The sequence below is a fragment of the Nycticebus coucang genome, chromosome 10 (assembly GCF_027406575.1).
Source record: "Nycticebus coucang isolate mNycCou1 chromosome 10, mNycCou1.pri, whole genome shotgun sequence".
Lineage (NCBI taxonomy): Eukaryota > Metazoa > Chordata > Mammalia > Primates > Lorisidae > Nycticebus > Nycticebus coucang.
In genome coordinates this window covers 21,173,762-21,197,046 of record NC_069789.1, presented here as the reverse complement: position 1 = coordinate 21,197,046, position 23,285 = coordinate 21,173,762, and the positions used below count along the sequence as shown (strand labels likewise).

General features: G+C 44.2%; 1 protein-coding gene across 6 annotated transcripts in view; it reads right to left on the bottom strand.

Moving 5' to 3' along the window:
* TBCE (tubulin folding cofactor E) overlaps nucleotides 1-23,285 on the bottom strand; it is a 105,425-nt gene that overhangs the window by 12,301 nt on the left and 69,839 nt on the right. For 5 of the 6 annotated variants that reach the window (XM_053604130.1, XM_053604129.1, XM_053604128.1 and 2 more), the window contains 9 exons: nucleotides 16,261-16,446; nucleotides 10,714-10,802; nucleotides 6,869-6,968; nucleotides 5,585-5,687; nucleotides 3,711-3,787; nucleotides 2,768-2,863; nucleotides 1,965-2,029; nucleotides 1,816-1,880; nucleotides 749-901 (listed from right to left, as the gene is read on the bottom strand). In XM_053604130.1, coding sequence (XP_053460105.1) covers nucleotides 749-901; nucleotides 1,816-1,880; nucleotides 1,965-2,029; nucleotides 2,768-2,863; nucleotides 3,711-3,787; nucleotides 5,585-5,687; nucleotides 6,869-6,968; nucleotides 10,714-10,802; nucleotides 16,261-16,274 — 762 coding nt within the window. In that variant the 5' untranslated portion in view covers nucleotides 16,275-16,446. Of the gene's footprint in view, nucleotides 1-748; nucleotides 902-1,815; nucleotides 1,881-1,964; nucleotides 2,030-2,767; nucleotides 2,864-3,710; nucleotides 3,788-5,584; nucleotides 5,688-6,868; nucleotides 6,969-10,713; nucleotides 10,803-16,260; nucleotides 16,447-17,714; nucleotides 17,807-23,285 lie in introns of those variants that run through there. The other variant, XM_053604133.1, reaches the window with a different exon arrangement.

Genomic DNA, 23,285 nt, shown 5'->3' with positions numbered 1-23,285 from the left:
AAGTGGCTAAGCATCCTGCAGGTACCGACAGTGGTGGCAGCAGATGCCCAGGCATGACTGAGGGAGGCCCGCTGGCTTCTGGGACAGGGCAGGATGGTGGGAGATGTGGGCTTGGGCACCCTGGGAGGCAGTGGGGCTAGAGCCTGTGGGAGTCTCGGTCCCTTCAGCACCATCTCCCGGAGCTTCCCGGTTTTCACTTCACATGTGGGCCAGTTTCTGTTTGCGCTGATAGACATCAAAGAAGGAGTCTAGAAGAAGATGTCCATCCAGAAACTTCTCTGCTATGTCCTTGGTGTCTTTCCCAATCCTGGGCCCTTCTGCTTAAAGTCTGCTTAAAGAAGTGCTAACAGGGTCTCCACGGAAGCTGCCAGACTGTTTATCAAACTTGGTCTTCTTTATCTGATAGGCTTCAAAGATAACCTGGAGTTCTGGTACTGTTGGGTCCAATGTGCTTTCAGTGTCCATCTGGGCCTGGTATAAAAGCCTTCCTTCTGCCAGGCTTCTGTTGCTGGCAAGCATCATCTCAGTGTTAAACTGAATATTCCGTGGGTCCTATGTCTGCTGCACGTCTCGGTCAGCTGCCCCTCGTCCTCCAGCAGCTTGTTGGGCTGCACCAGTGACAGCCCTGCGAACTGGGCTTTGCTCCCCACACCCGCCATCCCAGTGTCTCTGCCATCTCAGATCCTTTCCAACAGCAACTTTCTTTTTACATTTTTTGATCATTTATTTTCTAGCTTAAAGCGCTCACCTCACATTTGTTCAGGGTCTTCAGCTGACCGATCTTGGCGATGATGAGCTGCCGCGTGGTCTGTGTGGTTTTGTCTCCCTCGGTCAGCGGGTTTCTTACACAGGACAAAGCATGCAGACATGGCAACTTGTCTAGCTCATTGATGAATGACCACTGAAATACAGCAGATGGAAAGGAAGGAAAAGAAACAGGCCTTCAGACTCTTCTTCCATATTTGAACCAGTAACAGGAAAGCAAAGTCCCTAGTTCCAATCTGTGGCACAGAATTTTGTCATGCACTGAGCTCTCCACTCTAGGAAAACCGCACACTTTTACTCTATAACTGCCATTTAAAATGACAGTTGTGGGCGGCACCTGTGGCTCAGTGAGTAGGGCGCTGGCCCCGTATACTGAAGGTGGCGGGTTTGAACCCCAGCCAAATTGCAACAAAAAAATAGCCGGGCGTTGTGGCGGGCGCCTGTAGTCCCAGCTGCTCGAGAGGCTGAGGCAAGAGAATCGCTTAAGCCCAAGAGCTAGAGGTTGCTGTGAGCTGTGATGCCACAGCTCTCTACAAGGGCAACAAAGTGAGACTCTGTCTCCCAAAATAAAATAAAATGACAGTTTGCTTAAATCTGAATTAAACTAATTTCTTTCTTTTTTTTTTTTGAGACAGTCGTATTATGTCGCCCTCGGTAGAGTGCCGTGGAGTTACAGCTCACAGCAATCTCCAACTCTGAGGGCTTAAGCAATTTTCTTGCCTCAGCCTCCTGAATAGCTAGGACAACAGGCGCCCACCACAATACTGAGCTATTTTTTTGTTGCAGTTGTCATCGTTGTTTGGCAGGCCTGGACCAGGTTCGAACCCACCAGCCCCAGTGTATGTGGCCGGAGCCCTAGCTGCTGAGCTACAGGTGTCAAGCCAAACTAATTTCTTTCTTATTTTTTACTTTATATGAGGCATTTCACTCTGAGGAAGCATTTCTTATTCAATTAAATAAATTTTTTAATAGAAATAGGAACCTATAAACTCCACCCCAGGAGCAGAAATAAGCAATAATGTGCTGTGCACACTCTGAAGAAGCTCTTACTTGTGATATCTGATTGTCATTTACTACAAGGTACTGCAAGGCTGGGAACATGGACGTTTTGCATCCTAGAAAAAGGAGACTTAAGTTACACCAGGTAAGTGAAATAGGGTAAAGTACAGGGGCGAGGAGACCTTACTGATCTTACATACCAATTCCAGCATCTGGAAAATGTATAGAAGAAATTCCAGTGTCAGAAAGAATTAGTTGTTCTAATCTGAAATTAAAAATATTAAATGTTATGACACAGTACAGCATAAAATGCTGTGGGCCATCAACCATAGTTCATAAGTTTTTTGCCTATATCCTGGGTTTCCATTCCATGTAAAATATTTAGAAACCATAAAGTTCAATTTAAGGCGTGTAAAGTGGACTCTATGTGATATTCTGTCTAACAGCTCTTATACTGCTGGGTCAGGGTCTCGGGAAAGAGACATGGTCTAACTGCCCAAAGTCTAACATTTGACTTTTAGCATTATCACCAAATTATTTATCAAATTATCTAGTACAGTCGTAGCCCCATTCTATATGGTTCACAAGTATATTCTTTGAATCAATTAAAATTAAAATTCCCCAAAGTGGATTACTCACTTTAGGAATTCCATCATATTTCTTTTTTGAGACAGAGTCTCACTATGTTGCCCTTGGTAGAGTGCGGTGGCATCACAGCTCACAGTAACTTCAAACTCTTAGGCTTAAGCGTTTCTCTTGCCTCAGCCTCCCGAGCAGCTGGGACTACAGGCGCCCGCCACAACACCTGGCTATTTTTTGTTGCAGTTGTGATTGTTGTTTCGCAAGCCCAGACTGGGCTCAAACCTGCCAGCCTTGGTGTATGTGGCCAGCATCCAACTCACTGAGCGAAAGGGGCCAAGCCTTCATCATACTGACATATGAAAATTCTTTCACTAAAAACTTATTAAGCACTTACTAAAACAGCCATTTAGGAGCAAATTACCTGGGCAGATACGCTATCAGAAACAGCTGATTTTCATCAATTGATTTATTAGAAGAAAGGTCTAACAATTTGACAGTCTGTAGAACATCCATTGGCCTAAATGGAAAATAAAATTAACCTCTTAATTATTTCACAGTACAGCCTTAAAACACCTGCATTTGGTACGATGAAGGGCTGGGGTGAAAGGCAAGGGGATATATGTGGATACCAAAGTGCAAATGGAAAAAAAACAAAAAAAAAAAACAAAGTGCAAATGGAGGGAACGCATTCCTGAGGGCATCCGTGTCCTGCTCGTGATACTGTCCCCGGGTTCTGTAACTCGTTACCAACGGGGGAAACTGAGTAAGGGGTACAAGTGATCTCTGTGTATTACCTCCTGTAATTGCATGTGAATCCGCAATTACTTCAAAATTAAAAGTTTAATTTAAAAAAATCTGCATTTGCTTGAATAATAAACGAAACTATTCTGTACAATAAAATTGTACTAATTCCAACCTCTTAGTTGAGACTTTGTTGTAAATTATCTCATGTTTGTTTTACAAAAAGAGGGAGATAAGCAACATTTTTAAATTTTTTTAAGAGCAAGCTTGAAACAGACTTTAGTAAACTGACCTTAAATAGTTAATGCTAATTAAAAATTCATTACTTAGTCCTTATAACATGACCTACATTAACTTTCATTTAGAAACAGCAAATATATTTACACAAAACTAATAAAATTCATGTCTTCACAAATACTTAATTCTGATTGCATTTCCCTTGATTAAAACCAATTAGTGAACTTCTAGTTGACATTCTAATTCATGAGGGCAATGAATAATAAACATCTTTTCTAATTCTTATTTACAAATCCTTACAAAATTAATGTTAGACATAATTAAGATCACTTATTTACTCAGAATGACTAAACAGTTACAGATGCATTTAAGTAAACCCTTGTTACCTTTCTGAAATGGTAATATTATTAGACTCAAGGTGTAGTTCCTCAAGAACTGGGCACCCAGAGACACAGCGGAGCACCTGGAAGGGAAACTCAGTTCAGAGTTAAGCACCTCTGTAGGACTCTCTTCCCACGTAGCCACCACCATTACCTCCACGGGAATTCAGCTCAGTGACTGTGCCAGAAAGAAGTGCCTCACACACAGCTCACTCAGACTATCTTTCAGGCCCGGCGTGGTGGTGAAGGGCAATAAATTAAAATGCCAGGGCAGCGCCTGTGGCTCAGTGAGCAGGGTGCCGGCCCTATATGCCGAGGGTGGCGGGTTCAAACCCAGCCCTGGCCAAACTGCAACAAAAAAATAGCCGGGCGTTGTGGCGGGCGCCTGTAGTCCCAGCTACTTGGGAGGCTGAGGCAGGAGAATCGCCTAAGCCCAGGAGTTGGAGGTTGCTGTGAGCTGTGTGATGCCACAGCACTCTACCAGAGGGCAATAAAGTGAAACTCTGTCTCTACAAAAAAAAAAAAAAAAATTAAAATGCCAAAGGGCTGTGTTTTAATGCCATGGGAGCACATACTTTTTAATGCCATGGGAGCACATAACCTGTCAACGTTAGTGTCAAGACTGGGGTGCTGACTGAGCACATTGTTATTATTCGAGAGAGTTCAATCAAAAGAAGGAAACCGATGTTAAATACCTTCCTCAATTCTAGATGCTAATCTAGGCTTGTAAAGAACATGTTAATTAGACAAACTATCACTACTATTATTAAGAGACAGGATCTCACTCTATCACCAAGCTGGGTTGCAGTGGCATGATCATAGTTCACTGTAGCCTCAAGTTCCTGGGCTCAAGTGATCCTCCTGCATTAGCCTCTCAAGTAGCTGAGACTGCAGGCATGTGCTACCATGCCCGGCTAATTTTTTTCACTTTTGTACAGATGGGATCTTGCTGTGTTGCCCAGGCTAGTCTCAAACTCTGGGCTCAAGCAAGCCTATCTCAGCTTCCCAAATGCTAGGATTACAGGGCTATCACACCCAGCCTACCACCTGAATTTCTACCTGCCCTTTTTATGGTAAGGCTGACTCTATACCGAAGAGGGAGTAAGTACTTCATAAGGAAAGAGCCCTAAAAAATGAAGTCCCATAGCCATGGGCATGTTAAAAGGGCGTAAGTTAAAGGGAAACCTGTCTCTCATTTATCTGCTTCTGTGGCATTTCATGGACGCACACGGCTGGGAATGTATTTCTGTGCTTGGTTTGAAAATGGAATACTCAGTGTATGTAAAGTCAGTAACCCCCTGCCAGAAAACAGCAGTACCAGACAGAAGTCCCAAGTGCTGCTGTGCCAAGGACCCATGAGTCCACTTTTGAGCCCAGCTGTATGCAACAGTGGAGATGAACTTCACACAAGAAGAGGACGTGAGAAGACCGAGTGTGGTGGCTCACGCTTGTAATCCTAGCACTCTGGAAGGCCGAGGTGGGTAGATTGCTCAAGCTCCTAAGTTCAAGACCAGCCTGAGCACGAGAGACTGTCTCAAAAAAAATAGCTGAGCGCTATGGTAGGTATCTTTAGCTACTTGGGAGGCTGAGGCAAGAGAATTGCTTAAGCCCAAGAGTTTGAGGTTGCTGTGAGCTGTGATGCCACAGCACTCTACCAAGGGCGACATAGTGGGACTCTTGTCTCAAAAATAAATAAATAAATAAATAAAAAGGGAAAGATGCTAGAACAAACCAAAATGACCTGAGAGCATTTGTGTTCCTAGATACAACGCTCTACTTAAATATAGTATTTCTTTATAAAATGAAGCCACATTTGTACTATAACCCCTATTAAATAAAAAAAAAATTTATTGTGTAATAAACCAAAGAAATGTAATTACCTCAGCCCATGTTATTCCTGTTCGATTGAGGACTAAAATCTTCAGTGCTGAAAATGTTCCAGGGAGACAGGCTGACCCACAGGGGTATTTCAGTTTATTTTCACTGTGTGGAAAAAGAAAACGCAATGTGCTTATTGCTGTATGGTACACCCAACTGAAAAAACCAAAAGCAACAATTTGGGATTTAATCGGAGGGGTTTGATTTGTTTCAAAGTAAAAATGAAATTTTATTAAAAAACAGTGAGTCAAGGCGAGCTAATTTTTAGTATTTATAACATACAACTGTTTAGTACCTGACATGCAAAGATAATTTTACAAGGTTAGGGCGGCTATTTGGGGCTGTAGACTTCCTGAAACCTACAGCCCAGGCATCTGTAAGGTCAGCTTCCAGCATCACGAGATACGGCTCTGGACTGGCACAGTGAAGTCCTGGTCTCAAGAGTCCTGCTGAGAGGCTAGATCATGGGCTAAAATTCTGTCTCTCTAAACACAGACTCTGCCCTGTGGCTGGAAGGATGGCTGAAATCAATTGCTGTCCTTCAAATTCTCTTAATGGCCTACTCTCAGAAAGTTCTTGATCTTAATGGTCATCTTGAGATAAGATCCCATTAAAAAGCACTGAGCCCACATTTCCAGAACAGACCCCATGGGTCAGCGAGCCCCTGCTTATTCTGTTGGAGAGCACCAACTTTTATAATTGAGGCCTTCTATACTATACCTTGGTTCAAATGTGAAAGTGGAAGCCTGGCTACACCCTTGGAAAAGTTAGGGCCTAAGATTTAAACTAATCAAATGTTCAGGAAGACATGGGAAACTGTGACATTAGTAAAAATAGTTATATTAGTGAAAAATCCTTATCAAAACTGAACTATGTAGTATCCCATTGAACTTAGTCCTGAAACAATTAAATGCTAGAAGCTTCCAAATAAACAATTGCTTTTTAATAAGATCACCTCCCCTACTCCCCAGCATTCCACAGGCTACAAGAAATATGAAGCTCTTCCAGCTCAGTGTCAACCCACCTCAGCCCCCACATGTTCAGAAGCAAAACCCAGTCCTTACTCATGAATCATTTCGTATGACCATTTGCAAGACTGTAATAATCCCTGTGCTCCTGAAGACTAAGTTAAATTTAGATAACTTGAAATAAGCCCAAATCTACCTGAATTAAAATGTCTCCCAGGCGGCTCCACCTGTCTCCCCTTCCTCACTGCCCAGACACCATGCGGGACAAGGAGAGTCCAGGAGTCTCACAGTGACCATGAGGCACCCAGCAGTTCATACCTGAGATTGAGAACTTCCAGGCCTCTGAGCTCATCTGCGATACTTATCACTTCATCCCACGATGACAACAAGTTTTTTGACAAATCTACCTTTCTAATATCTAAAAGCACAGGTTAAGAAATAGTAATGCAAAAGATTCATAAAAGACATAAAAACAGTTATTCTTTGATTCGGGAGCATGGGATTTTAAACTTTTTACTTTATATCCTCTATTCTGCTTAAAATTGTGTCAGAAGCACGTAATACTTCTATCTTTTAAATTACCCATTAAGAGATTAATTTCTTCATTAAGAAACTAAAAAGTTCATCGTCACAAACTCAGAACTTGAGATAAATATTCACAACCAAATGAGTAAGAACCAAATGTCGTAAGGCTAAACCATCCCAGCATGATCCAACGAGAGGGAGAGGGGGAAGCAGCGATGAGAACGGATTTACTAAGCACTAAAGTGCACCACAGGCCCTGCCCTCCACACTGCTTATCAAGCCTCACACCACACTCCCGGCCACCTCCTACAGGAATCTCCAAATAAACAGCATCATCTCCAAGAGAGAGGACGGAGGTAGCGCAGACAAACATTCACAGGTGCTAAGGGTGATCTGGGGATTCAGCCAAGAAGCAGTTACTACTACACCCAGCACCTCTGGTGCAGGGAGTCAAGGAAGGGTAAACCAGCAGGATGGGAAATCAAGAAACGGGAGCTGGCAGGCCAAGGGGACTGCTAGTGAGGAGCAGAGGTGTGAGGCTGGCAGGCCCAGGGGACTGCTGGTGAGGAGCAGAGGTGTGAGGCTGGCAGGCCCAGGGGACTGCTGGTGAGGAGCAGAGGTGTGAGGCTGGCAGGCCCAGGGGACTGCTGGTGAGGAGCAGAGGTGTGAGGCTGGCAGGCCCAGGGGACTGCTGGTGAGGAGCAGAGGTGTGAGGCTGGCAGGCCCAGGGGACTGCTGGTGAGGAGCAGAGGTGTGAGGCTGGCAGGCCCAGGGGACTGCTGGTGAGGAGCAGAGGTGTGAGGCTGGCAGGCCCAGGGGACTGCTGGTGAGGAGCAGAGGTGTGAGGCTGGCAGGCCCAGGGGACTGCTGGTGAGGAGCAGAGGCGTGAGGCTGGCAGGCCCAGGGGACTGCTGGTGAGGAGCAGAGGCGTGAGGCTGGCAGGCCCAGGGGACTGCTGGTGAGGAGCAGAGGCGTGAGGCTGGCAGGCCCAGGGGACTGCTGGTGAGGAGCAGAGGCGTGAGGCTGGCAGGCCCAGGGGACTGCTGGTGAGGAGCAGAGGCGTGAGGCTGGCAGGCCCAGGGGACTGCTGGTGAGGAGCAGAGGTGTGAGGCTGGCAGGCCCAGGGGACTGCTGGTGAGGAGCAGAGGTGTGAGGCTGGCAGGCCCAGGGGACTGCTGGTGAGGAGCAGAGGTGTGAGGCTGGCAGGCCCAGGGGACTGCTGGTGAGGAGCAGAGGCGTGAGGCTGGCAGGCCCAGGGGACTGCTGGTGAGGAGCAGAGGTGTGAGGCGTGCGTCAGGAATGGCCACAGCTTAGTAGGGTCCCCGCTGAGAGAGACAGAAGAATAGGACTGGACTAGAGAAAGGAAGACCGTACACTCCACACTGAAATGTCTGGAAGTCACTCCATTCACTGGTCTATTTCACAAGAATTACTGAGGACCAGGAGGATCGCAGTGAGCAAAGTCTCGGTGAGGGAGAGGCAGGGGCCAAGTAAGAGCCCTTGGTGTGTCAGGCCAGCGCTCAGAGCAACAGAGCAGGCATGTGGGAAGGCGGGTGTGAGGGTGTCACATGCTCTCACAGGATGGCACCTGAGCAGGGAACTAAAGCAAATGAGGAATGGCACTGGGAAAAGGGCTGAGGATTGAAAAGAACAAAGGCTCTTTGGGTTCAGCCTATGACACGACCCGCCAGCTCCGGTGGGCCTGGGGCAGATCACAAAGGGCCTCACAGGCCACTCCACAGTCTCTGCCAGTCTCTGGCTGCAATGGGAGATACTGGAGGGTTTGGAGTAGCAGTGGGATCTGACCCAGGCCTTTCAAAGCCACTCTGTGCTGGGTTGAGCAACAGACTGCAGGGGACCAGACTGGTGGCACCAGAGGGGAACGGAGACGTCAGATTGGGTATCCTAATCTAGAAGAGGACCTGACAGGCTCTGCTGATGGATTTTGGTGTGGGATGTAAGGAAAAGGACACTGAGGATAACTATAAGACTTGTGGCCTTGGGCAGTGCCTGTGGCTCAGTGGGTAGGGCGCTGGCCCCATACACCGAGGGTGGCGGGTTCAAACCCGGCCGTGGCCAAACTGCAATGATAAAAAAATAGCCGGGTGTTGTGGTGGGTGCCTGTAGTCTCAGCTACTCGGGAGGCTGAGGCAAGAGGATTGCCTAAACCCAAGAGCTGGAGGTTGCTGTGAGCTGTGATGCTAGGGCACTCTACTGAGGGCAACAAAGTAAAACTCTGTCTCTAAAAAAAAAAAAGACTTGTGGCCTGTGCAACTGGAACTGTCATTTACTGAGAGGGAAAGACCACAGGACAGGCAGGTGTGAGGGGCCTTAGTGGTGGACATGCTGGACTTGAAATGACCTCTGGCCACCTGGACAGGGCTGGCAAACAAGCAGTGGGATAGATAAACATGGAAAGGGGCAGGGTGAGGTTGCCAACCACACCCCAGAAGGGAGTCCCAGGGGTCCAGGGTCTGAGCTTTGGGTCACTCCCAAAATTGCATCCAAAGAAGGGTCCTGCAAAAGACACTGAGGAGAAGTGGCCAGTGAGGAGAGAAGGGCACCAAGGTGCAAGAAAGATACCAAACCACCACCATCCCCACTGCACTGCAGCCAGGCCCAGCTTCAGACCAGCTGCTAGATTATTTTCCTTTTTCAAAGAAGAAAAAACTGGGACACAGAGTCGTCAGATAACTGTGTAACTTTGCGCAAACAAGTATGAATTTAAACACAACTCTGTCTCAATCCAAAATCCATCTTATGACTCCCCACCAAGCAATAGGGAGTTGTCAAACATAGATAAAACATGGAGAAAGTTTCCTTACAAAAATAGTGGCGGCACTCCAGAGGGCTGGTTGGACAGGGAGCAGTGTTGGGCAGGAACCACTGAGAATGCTCTGCGAGGGGCCGGGAAAGGCAGAGGCAGGGACGGCTCCAGACTGTCAGCTGATGCCAGCACATGCCGGAATCCAGCCGGCTGCCAGGTCTGTCACTGCCCAAGAGCAGAGAACGGCTTTTCCATTTTGTTTTTTCTTTTTTCTTTCGTTTTTTTTCTTTGGTGTCCTGGTGTCAGCAGAGGGTGTGCTCACCGGCAGAGGCACCAACTCAGACTGCAGCTGCCCAGAGTCCCAGCAGACCCCCAAGGCCATTCCCAAGGGATTTCAGGCACACTGGGTGGGGAAGCTCTGCTTTAATTTCTGTTGCCACACTATCAGCACATTTCACTAACCACTGCTACCTCATCTGACATCTAGCTCCTCCCTCAGATAAAATCAATCATAAACTGCTGCTATGTATCTTTTGCATAAATTATGCAGAGATCAGGCTGCCAAAGCCCTGGCCAGTCGGTCTGCACTCGGGGCAAGAAAAAGGGAAAGGCAATGGGCAAGAGGCAGAGGCTCCCCGAGAGCACTCCCAAGAGCACCCCCTTTCAAGTAGCCCCCCTCTAGAGATTCCACTTTGTTTGGCATTGTCTGGGGTTGTCAAGCTAGGACATGTGCAGCCAAAGGGGTCTGGCTGAGATTGCCCATGTGACACGGAGTATTAGGAAGATCAGAGAATACAGACACTAGAGGGTCTGGCCCGAGGGTTCCATCCCAGGTCAGAGTCCAATGACGAGCTCTTAGTGAAAAGGATACTAGGACACACTCTGGCAATTCCTCCTTTTTCACCGGCACATCTGACTGCACAGTTCCTCAGGGAAATGTCCTGCAGCTTGCTCAGCTGACTGCACGAAACAGAGTTCACAAGACACGTCAGCACACGCCCCGTCCAGTGCCCGGGAAAACCTGAACAGCATCTCAGACGCACAACACAGTGCCGAAGGGAATATGCAAGTGCAGCAACTCGGCCGGGTGCAGGGGCTCACACCTGCAATCCCAGCACTCTGGGAGGCCGAGGCAGGTGGACTGCCTGAGCTCTGGAGTTCAAGGCCAGCCTGAGCAAGAATGAGACCCTGTCCCTATTTTTAAAAATATCTGTGTGTGTGTGTATGTGCATGTGTGTGTGTATATATATATGTATATATACACACACACACATATATATAGTAATTCACCACTCAAATTAAGATAGCATTACCCAAAAAATCATTACAAATGCAACTGAGGACCTCTGTGTCTCTCTGCATGACACAGTCCTCTCCTCCCCATCTCCCCGGGGCAACCTAATACTACATTTGGGGTGTATTTAATCAAAAACATTTTGTAATACTTTTACTATATATTTCCATATCCCTAAACAATGATGGCATTGGTGTACATTTTGAAGTTTGATGTAAAGGGTAGTCTACTATGTACAGCCTCTCAAAACTTACTTTTTTTCCTCAACAGCCTATTGTTGAGCTGTGAGATTTGGCCATATTGACACACAGAGCTCCATATAGGTTTTTTACTGTATGAATAGACCACAATTTATTTGCTCTTCTGTTGACATTTGATTTCGATTGTTCAAAACCATCCTAAACACTCCTGAATACTTCTTGCACTCATAGACCTCTAGAGTATCTGGAGGTCTGTCCTGGCGAGTGGGCCCAGCTTCAGCTCCGCTACCCTCAGCAACCATTTCTTAAGTGTAGAAAATCTGTGTTCTCTATCCACATGTTGGGTCCAAGAACACAGAATCTGGAACCAGACTGTCTGCGTTCACATCCCAATTCCACCATCTCCTCTGGCTTTGGGCAAGTTAATTAACATCCCCATGTCTCAGGATTCACATCTTTAAAACGCTATGGTGCACACAAAGTATTCACAACTGTCAGAAGTGGAGACAACCCCAAGTGTCCAAGGACAAATGAACGGATAATCATGGGGTAAATGCATACAATGACATATTGCACAGCCTTAAAAAGGAAGCTCTGATGTAGCCTACAACACGGATGAACTTTGAGGATATTATGGTAAATGAAATAAACCTGTCACAAAAGGACAAGTACTGTATGATTTCACTTATACGCTGCACCGAGGGGGGAGTCAAGTTCATGGAGACAGAAGGCAGAATGGTGGTTTGTTTGCCAGGGTCTGGAGAGAGGGGAACTAGGGAATTACTGTTGCATGGCAATTTGGAGACGATGCACAAGTTTTGGAGACTGGTTGTATAGCAATTTGCATATAGTTTATTAACACTACTGAACTAAACACAGATGGTTAAGATGATATATTTTGTGTGTTTTACTATAATTTCTTAAAATGCTATAATAATTTAGCGAGTTAATATCTGTTAAGCTCTCAGAACACTGCCTAGAATACTGTAATTCACCTTTTATCACTTAAGTACTTATAAAAATAAACACGAATTTTGCAAGTTGACCAACAGTTTGAAAAAATAAACAAACATAAAAATAGTCTAGGCACAGTGGCTCACGCCTCTAATCCTAGCACTCTGGGAGGCCAAGGTGGATGGATTGCCTGAGCTCAGTAGTTTGAGAACAGTCTGAGCAAGAGCAAGACCCTTTCTCAACTAAAAAAAGGAAAATAAAACCCTAGCTGGGCATTGTGGCAGCCATCTGTAGTCTCAGCTAATTGGAAGGCTGAAGCAGGAGGACTGCTTGAGCCCAAGAGTTTGAGGTTGTTGTGAGCTGTGACACTACAACACTCTATCAAGGGTGACAGAGACTCTGTCTCAAAACAAAACAAAACAAAACATAAAACTGACAACATTTGGGGAAAATATCACAATCAAAATGAAGGCATGAAATACTAAAATCATCAGAACTCACAAAAAAGCTCTGCTGTAGGCAGAAGCTCCCGCTCAGCCATGGGCCTCTAGTGTTTCAGCCATGTTTTCATAGCGCCAGAGGCCAAAACAAATACCTCTCAGATCCAGTTTAGTACGCAGGTGACAAACAACTTGATGATTACTGGTGTCCTACCAACTCAGTGTCTCTGGGGCATCATACGACTTCCCAAACCTTGAACCAGATTGGATATCACAACCTCCATCTCCTGTTCCAAGGGGATTTTCAGAAATACTTGTTTTTTTAACAAAAAAATTTGTATTACTGTATAACAAATGTACATAAATACTTGTTTTTTATCACAATTGTCCAAAACCCGGCTCTGCAGGAATATGACATAAAAAGGAACTGTATGAACCCCATGAAACTGTGACCAGTAGTCTGCACTGGGTCTGACACATGTTGCTGTTTCTCTCTCAAATTTAAAGCATCCTGACTTGCTTGTACAATTGGCATGAGCTTGGGGACCATGTTTCAATACAGGCACCACTCCAAAGCCAAAACCATCCCCAAGAGAAATGATACATAATGGTTTTGAATTGCTTTTGATTCCTTTGTAAGTCATTTTTTAGTGGTACAAACTCAAAACTAGTCAGCTAGGTATTATTAAGAAGGCTAAAAGAGAATGGCTTAAAGTAGAGATTTCAATTCCTAACAATAGCTGCCACTAATCATAGAACCTCATTTGTTATTCACCACAGCACTAAGACCCTGAATATTATTTTGTAAATTAGGAAACTGAGCTTAGATTTGGTATCTCTAACTTGTCAGAGTGGGCAACTGAACTGGGCCTACTGACAACATTTGGAACATTCCACCAAGCTGCCTCAATGTCTTAATTTACTAAATTAATCTCCACCCAATGTAAGAGATTACTACAGAATCTCAACAATTTTGCCCTACCAGATAAGAAAGACACTAGCTAATTTTTTTTCGTTTTTTTTTGGCTTTTTTATTTTATTTCGTTGCTTTTTTTCCCCTCTTTTTTTCATTGCTTATTTTTTATTTCTTTACTTTTTTTTTTTGTTGTTGTTGAGACAGGGTCCCACCCTATGCCTCTGAGCAGAGTGCAGTGGGCGTGGTAGCTCACCGCAACCTCAGACTCAGGCTGCAGGCACCCCGCTGCCTCAGCCTCCCGAGGGATTACAGGCGTTCACAGCCGCGACACCCGACTGGGTTTTTCCATTTTTTTCATAAGTCAGGGTCTCACTGTCACTCAGGTGAGTCTCGAACTGACATTAGCTAATTTTTTTTTTTCTTTTCTTTGGTGGAGAGGGGGGACAGTTTCAAGTTGTCGCCCTGGATAGAGTTTTGTAACGTCATAACTCACAGTGACCTCCAACTCGGGCTCAAGCAATCCTCTTGCCTCAGTTTTTCTATTTTTAGTAGGGACGGGTCTTGCTTTTTGCTCAGGCTGGTCTCCAACTTGTGAGCTCAAGCAATCCACCCTCCTCAGCCTCTTCGGAGTGCTAGGATTATAGTCGTGAGCCTCTGTGCCCGGCCACACACTAGCTAATTATTATTTTTTTTCTTCTTCTTCTTATTTTTTTTTTGTAGAGACAGAGTGTCACTTTATGGCCCTTGGTAGAGTGCCGTGGCCTCACACAGCTCACAGCAACCTCCAACTCTTGGGCTTAAGCGATTCTCTTGCCTCAGCCTCCCGAGTAGCTGGGACTACAGGTGCTCACCACAACGCCCGGCTATTTTTTGGTTGCAGTTTGGCCGGGGCCGGGTTTGAACCCGCCACCCTCAGTATATGGGGCCGGCGCCTTACCGACTGAGCCACAGGCGCCGCCCCTAGCTAATTATTAAATGCAATGATACTCAAGTAGTAGGGTCCTTCACCAGGAAAATTCATTAGCTGTGTAGTCATTCAGAAACTACGAAGGAAAATCTGTCTACAATTTGCTAATCTTGGAACTCAGCCTGGGCTAGAGTACGGTAGCATCATCATAACTCACTGCAACCTCAAATACCAGGGCTCAAGCCATCCTCCCACCTTAGCCTGAGTAGCTAGGACTATAGGTTTGTGTCACCACCCCTAGCTAATTTTTCTTTCTTTTTGTAGAGATGAGGAGAGTCTCACTCTGGTGCTCAGGCTGGTCTCGAACAATCTTCCTGCCTCTATCTCCTGAAGTGCTAGGATTACAGGCGTGAGCTACCACACCCGGCCAATATTCTGAGAGTTTTTATTAATGAAGGCCATCTATGCCAAAGAGTAAAGGTGTGAGAATTGTATTTATTCTGCAATACTGTCCCTATTTGTACTTTCATATTGTGTTAAATCTTAATAACACAAAAGATTTTATTTTGGATGGAATGGCAGCTCAATTCTTTTAGAGACTGAAAGTAAACGTCGTAGGCCCATCCCAGGTGGCCACACGTCTGCTCTGCACAGTGGCCAAGAGCAGGGTCACTACTCAGGCGCCTGGTCTAGGGACAATGGCAGAGCACTACCTGTCACTAAAGCTGAGTGAGCTGTCGGGTTCTTGTGCAGCTAAGGCTGGTTCTGGGTAAGTAGCAGCTTCCACTTGCTCTGACTCAGCCGCTGGTCAGTGAGCAGCGAGTCACGTACAGAGTGTGAGGGGAAAGAGAGTGCTCTGGTGCAGCAGCCTCGGCCTGGGGCCCTTCTTCTTTTCTCTATTTTATTTATTTTTCTTTCTTTCTTTTGTTTTGAGACAAGAGTCTTACTTTGGCGCTCTTGGTACAGTACTGTGATTTCATAGCTCACAGCAACCTCAAACTCTTGGGCTCAAGCTAGCCTCTTGTCTCAGCTTACCAACAACCTGGGACTACAAGTGCCCGCCACAACACCCAGCTATTTTTTAGAGATATGATCTCGCTCTGGCTCAGGTTGGTCTCAAACATGTGAGCTCAGGCAATCCCCCCACCTCGGCCTCCCAGAGTGCTAGGATTATAGGTGTGAGCCACATAGCCCAGCCTCCTGGGGCCCTTCTTAAAAGCCAATTCTAGGAGCCCATCCCCCAAATTCTGACTTGGCAGGTCCGGGGTGGGACCCAGGATTCTGTATATTTCTAAGCTCTCCACTTGGTAACAATGTGTGATCAGAGGTAGGCACTGTCCCTGCCAGATGGTGCTTAGCACAGGTAATAACTTGAGCTCGTTTCCATTCCTAACTTACTATCCAACTGGACATGTCATCGTGAAGTGGTAAAGGACCAAAATGTTACTTAATAATGAGTCAACATAAAATAATGGCTCAATGTTTCAATTAAAACTAGAAAAATCCGCCATTTCTGCGCTAAAATAAGAATTTTAATTTCCCTGAATACCCAATCCTTGGATTCCTCAGATTTCAATTCATTGTCTGCATAGAAAGGATAAATCAGACTGGGAGCAAAGTCCTGAGCTCCACACAGTCCTGGGAACTTCAAATTTGAACTTTGACGAAACCTTAAAAGTCAGCCCCACTATTATCAACTCCACTTACCTTTGCTGTTTCATAACAGAGTCAAAACCAACAGTTTCCACAGGTTTACTTCCAATTATAACAATTTGCTCTTTTCCATCTTCTTCTGGTGCATCTTCTAACGCATAGCGGTTCTTAACTGCAGTAAGAAAGTCTATTCCAAAATTTACCTTGTTAGGCCGAATAAAGGATCCTCCTGTTGGGTGTCTGGAAAAAGAGTAAAATAGAACACAGAAAATATTGCCCATTAATAAAGGTCATAAATGCAATGTTATAAACGTCTTCAAAAATTTCTATATACTGAAAAATCAAAATCACTATAAAAGAGAACATAATATATTAAAGATAAATATATAACAATATGATTAATCATAAAGGGTTTTGAGCTTATGCAAGCATGTAAAATCTCTACAGATAAACAGACAGGAGATATGAAATGGATATTTTACATTATAGAAAACAGAAGTATTAAATCCAGGAAGTAAAGATCTATCCTGCTAATGATTAAGAAATACAAATTTGGCTCGGCACCTGTTAACTAGGGTGCCGGCCACATACACCAGAGCTGGTGGGTTAGAATCCAGCCCCGGCCTGCCAAACATCTATGGAAACTACAACAAAAAATAGCCAGATGTTGTGGCAGGTGCCTGCAGTCCTAGCTACTTGGGAGGCTGAGGCAAGAGAATCACTTAAGCCCGAGAGTTTGAGGTTGCAGTGAGCTGTGATGCCATGGCACTCTACCCAGGGTGACAGCTTGAGACTCTTGTCTCAAAAAAAAAGGAAATACAAATTCAAATAATGAAACTATTTTCAATAAAACTGGCAAAAAATATAGAAAAACATAAAACTCAAAGACTGCAAGACTGGGTTTGTCTTGATTGTATAATCATACTCCGTGTGGTATCCTAGAACCCAATGAAAAAAGGGAACAACTGTGTCCAGTCCTACAGCTAAATAAGGTAAGGTGATACCTAAGGCCTGGCCACTGAATCTAGCAATGTAAGAGTGACCATTCCTAAAACTGGTCTGGGCCTAGCGCGGTGGCTCACGCCTGTAATCCTAGCAGTCTGGGAAGCCAAGGCTGGTGGCTTGCTTGAGCTCATGAGTTCAAGACCAGCCTGAGCAAAAGCCAGACCCCCGTCTCTACTAAAAATAGAAAAACTGAGGCAAGAGGATCACTTGAGCCCGAGTTGGAGGTTGCTGTGAGCTATGATGTTATAGCACTCTACCCAGGGTCACAGCTTGAGACACTGTCTTTAAAAAAAAAAAAACAGAAAAAAAAGCCTGGTCTGGATGGAACAGCGGGGCAAAGCCCGAGGGGATGAGTTCCAGAGAGGGAGAGGACAGTGAGCACCACCTATCCTCATCCCCAGGGTTTTTACCAGAAAGGGAAGAAGAGAACAAGGATGAGGGTAGACGGGGTACACAGGCCAAAAGAGGAGATTTTTTAAGATGGGAGAAAATATCTAACTCACATGTTTATGAAATTAACCCAATGGAGTCGCAGCAAAATCAAGTTCTGAGTTTCTACATTCCACTGTAATATCACTGGAAAACAGACTCCCAGAAGCTGTTAAGAAAATATGGTATTTTAACCCTAGTAAAGGCTCGTATTGAAAAGAAAACAATTCTGAGGCCGCGTGTGGTGCCTGTAACCCTAGCACTATGGGAGGCTGAGGCAGGAGGATCCTTTGAACTCAGGAGTTCAAGACCAGTCTGAGCAAGAGTGAAACCCTGCCTCTACTGAAAATAGAAAAACTGGCCAGGTGTTGTGGCTGGCACCTGTAGTCCTAGCTACGGGAGGCTGAGGCAAGACGTCATTTGAGACCAAGAGTTTGAGGTCGCTGTCAGCTACTATGACACCATGGCGTTCTATCCTGGGCTACAGAGTGAGACTCTGTCTGAAAAAAAATAATTAATTAATTAGTTAAATTAAATAAAAGAATGATCCAGAGGATTCTGAAGCAGGTGTGCCTTTGCCACACTTGAAGAAAATCTGATCTAATTCAATCTCATTTTGGTAGGGACAGTGAGCTAATGCAAAAGAGGTAAGTTTTTTGAAGATGAAATGAGTGAATTTTTGCAGGGGGAAGAAATGTGAATTGTCATGACCAGAAAGTGAATTGTGATAGATTATTTCCTCACATGGATCCCAGCTTATAGGCTCTTAGGCCATTTGATTTTGCCTCATGTTCCTATCAACAGTCTATTTCCCCTCCTCTTGAATTCAGACTCACCCAGTGACTTGTTTTTAACCAAGAAGAAGGACTTAGCCTCAACAGATTTTGCAGTTTCCATTTTCATCCTCTCGGAAGCCAGAGGAGAAGGCTTGAAGAGAAACTCAGCCATACTGTGATGAAAGCGCACAGGGAGAGAGAGACTGGCCTCACTGAGAAAAGGCCAAGGTCAAAAACCAGTCGGGTAAGGTCATCTTGGGTCCTCCAGCCAGCACACGTGAAACAGACAACTATCTCCACTGAGGCCTGCTCAAATCCCTGGGACACAGGGTCATAAAACAGTCATTTTAAGCCACTGAGTTTGGGATGGTTTGTCATGCAGCGCTAGCTAACTGAAACAGATGAGGAAGGCTGGGCGCCGTGGCTCACACCTGTAATGCTAGCACTTTGAGAAGCTGAGGTGGGAGGATCCCTTGAGCTCAGGAGTTCAAGACCAACCTGAGTGAGAGTTTTCTAAAATAGAAAAACTAGCCAGGCATAGTGGCGGGTGCCTATAGTCCCAGCTGCTAGGAAGGCTGAGCAGGAGGATCATTTGAGCCTAAGAATTTGAGGTTGCAGTGAGCTATAGAGTCTGCCAAAAGGATCTGTAGCACCAAAAAGAAAAAACCCTATCTAGAGTATCTTCTGCAATGAATTAGAATCTGAGATGGGCCATAAAGTAGGAATTAGGTAAAAAAGTGGTGGGACTGGGTGACACCTGTGGCTCAAAGGAGTAGGGCGCTGACCCCATATGCTGGAGGTGGCGGGTTCAAACCCAGCCCTGGCCAAAAACTGCCAAAAAAAAAAAAAAAAATGGTGGGACTTCCTACTCTAGTTATCAAACGGGATCCTACATGTATATACCTACGACCATAAAAATAAATTACAAAAAGAAGAAATAGCACAGCAAGAGTACTAGTGAAAATAAAATACATATAGGGCCAGGTGCGGTGGCTCATGCCTGTAATCCCAGCATGCCGGGAGGCCGAGGCAGCGGGATTGTTTGAGCTCAGGAATTTGAGACCACCTTGAGCAAGAGCAAGACCCTGTCTCTAAAAATTAGCCTGGCGTTGTGGTGGGTTCCTATACTCCCAGCTACTGTGGCAAGAGGATCACTTGAGCCTAAGAGTTTGAGGTTGCTGTGAGCTATGATGACATGATACTCTACTGAGGATGACAAAGTGAGACTCTGTTTCAAAAAAATAAAATAAAATAAAACATATATAAAAACTATAACACTGTCAATAAAATATTATGGTTTAAACAGGTGATTTTTTTGAAGGGAACTTGTAATTATCTCCATTAATTTTCTATTGTGACATAAAAATAGATCTTGTTTACTGACAATCAAATGTTATTAATGTTAAACATATTACATTTAAGATGGTAAAATAAATCCCAAGGCACGTTGTTAGATTTTGGAAAATTAATTCCAGACGTTTTAGAATGCACTTTATATGCCTTAATCTACACAAATGCGTACAAAAAATTCAGTTTTGCAGCAAATAATCTGTACACTCTTCTTAGAATCTCATATTAATGAAATAGGTTTTCATTTATGAAACAGTGAGATCTGAAATTATAGTGAAATTAAAATTTCTAAGTGAAATGTAAATATGAAATAGCGGAGTAACATGAAGGGTAGAAGCAGAAACAGGAAATTTTCAAACGTGATTTAAATAAAAAAAAAGTATGAGAGTTCAACAGGTACATTGATTTATTTAACTTTTTTAGACTGATTCTCACTCTGTCTCACAGCAACTTCAAATTCCTGAGTTCAAGAAATCCTCTTGCCTTAGCCTCCCTCCCTAGTAGCTGAGACTACAGGCATGCACCACCATGGCTGGTTAGTTTTATTATTTATTTATTTATTTTTAGTAGAGACAGGGGTCTCACTCTTGCTCAGATTGGTCTCAAACTCCTGAGCTCAAGCAATCCATCTACCTCATCTTCCTATAGTGCTAAGGTTATGGGGTGAGCCACTGTGCCTGGCCTCAACATTTATAAGGATAACAAATGAAAAATAAACAATGCAAAACATAAATACCATAGTTTGCATTTTGTCCTAAATTTACATTTTTTAAAACAGTGGTAATAAACAACTCAAAAAGAGATCTTTATTACTATTGAGTTTAGTTGCAAGCAGATAAAAAGAAAGTGAGGAATGGTGTTAGGTTGCTGCAAAATGAATGCTATGCCCTTTACAGATCAAAGTCTAAAACCAGGGCAGGCACAATGACGAATGCCTGTAGTCCCACCTGGTACTTTGGGAGGCCGAGGCAGGAGGATTACTTGAAGCCAGGAGTTTGAGACCAGCCTGACCAATACAGTGAGACCCCTTGGCTGGGCGCAGTGGCTTACGTCTGTAATCCTAGCACTCAGGGAAGTCAAGGTGGGTGGATGGCCGGAGCTCACAGGTTTGAGACCAGCCAGAGCCAGAGCAAGATTCTGCCTCTAAAAATAGCCAGGCATTGTGGCAGGTGCCTATAGTCCCAACTACTCAGGAGGCGGAGGCAAGAGGATCTCTTGAGCCCAAGAATTTGAGATTGCTGTGAGCTATGATGCCACAGAACTCTACCCAGGGCAAATGAGACTGTCTAAAAAGAGAAGAGGAAGAGGAGAGAAGAGAAACGAAACGAAACCCCACCTCTACAGAAAGTAGAAAAAATTAGCCAGGTGTAGGGATGTGCCTGGAGACCCAGCTAATCTGGAGGCTGAAGCAGGAGGATAATGTAAACCTGTAAGTTTGAGGCTGCATGAGCTATGATGATGCCCAGGGAACAGAGCAAGATCCTGTCTCAAAATAAAAAAAAAGTTAATAGTAACAATGTTTTCTGGAACATTCTTAGCAGGTTTCCCAGAAAAACAAAACAGCCTCAGCAAATAATGAAGAATGGGTACCCATCAATAACAACAAATCTACAAAAGATAAACTGTCCTAATTTACATAGACTCTACTATTAAGAGGTTGAATCCAGGTTGGGAGTGGTGACTCATGCTGTAATCCCAGCACTTTGGGAGGCTGAGTGGGAAGACTGCTTAAAGTCAGGAGGTTAAGCCTAGGCAACATGCCAAGACCCCATCACTATAAAATATTAGCTGGATGTGGTAATGTGCGCCTGAAGTCCCAGCTACTCAAGAGACTCAAGACACGGAGATTCCTTGAACCCAAGAGTTAGAGGCTGTAGTGAGTTTTGATTCTACCACGGTGCTTCAGCCTGGGGGTCAGAGCAAGACTCTGTCTCTCAAAAAAAAAAAAAAAGTAGTCACATCCAAACATTGAAATTCTGAATTCTATATAAAGAGAAAAATACTCGTGGGGGGATGAGAACCCAGAGAGGAGAGTCCAAAAATGTTTCTCTTGGAAGCAAGTGGCTTGTTCAAGTTCCTTCCTTCTACCCAACAATTACAGATGTTGCTAGCAAAAAATCAACATCCTGACCATGGCCCTTGTAGAAACAGGAGGTGTTCAAGAGGCCTAGTTACCAAGATTCAATCTTCCTGATATCCCCCAGAAAACAGCCGGATGAAGTTCAGGATACCCAGTCAAATCTGAAGCAAATCATTTTTTAGTGTAAGTATATCAGGCGCATGTCCCACTTTTATACTAAAAAATGACTGGCTATTTATTTTAAACCCAAAAACATTTCTACCGTGCATCTGGTATCTTTATTTGCTGAAACTGGCAACACTACTCATAGGCAAAAAGATCCCCAAGAGATTGCTAAACTCCCATCATAGTAGGCCTCTTTTTTATTTTTGGAAAAAGAAGTACCACATGTACTCAACACCAGTTTGAAACTAGAAGATTAATAATAACAGACTGACATGAGAAAAAAAAATATCTCAGTTAAATGCAAGAAGTGAGGCCGAGCAAAATCCTCCACCACAAAAGTAAACCCACCCAGAAAGTTGTGATCAAATTTCAACTTCCACAGTTGCAAAAGGATTAAAAATGTCTAGCGGACTCTCGAAAGACTTATCAATATTCTCAATTAATGTGAATGGTTTAAATTGTCCTCTAAAGAGGCACAGGTTGGCCGACTGGATACAAAAACTCAAGCCAGATATCTGCTGCATACAAGAATCGCATCTTACATTAAAAGACAAATATAGACTTAAGGTGAAGGGATGGTCATCTATACTCCAGGCAAATAGAAAGCAGAAAAAAGCAGGCGTTGCAATCCTATTCACAGACTCAATAGGCTTTAAACCAACCGAAATAAGGAAGGATAAGGATGGACACTTCATATTTGTTAAAGGTAATACTCAATATGCTGAGATTTCAATTATTAATATTTATGCACCCAACCAGAACACACATCAAGTTATAAGAGAAACTCTAACAGACATGAGCAACTTGATTTCCTCCAGTTCCACAGTAGTTCTAGATTTTAACACCCGTTTAGCAGTGCTGGATAGATCCTCCAAAAAGAAGCTAAGAAAAGAAATTTTAGATTTAAAATCTAAAATAAACATCTGGACTTAACAGACATCTACAGAACATTTCATCCCAACAAAACTGAATACACATTCTTCTCATCACTCATGGAACATACTGCAAAAATTGGCCACATCCTAGGCCACAAATGTAACCTCAGCAAATTTAAAAAAATAGAAATTATTCCTTGCATCTTCTCAGACAATCATGGAATAAAAGTTGAACTCAGTAACAACAGGAACCTGCATACCCATACAAAAACATGGAAGCTAAACAACCTTATGCTGAAGGACAGATGGGTTATAAACAAGATTAAGAAGGAAATCACCAAATTTTTGGAACAAAACAACAATCAGGACACGAATTACCAGAACCTCTGGGATACTACA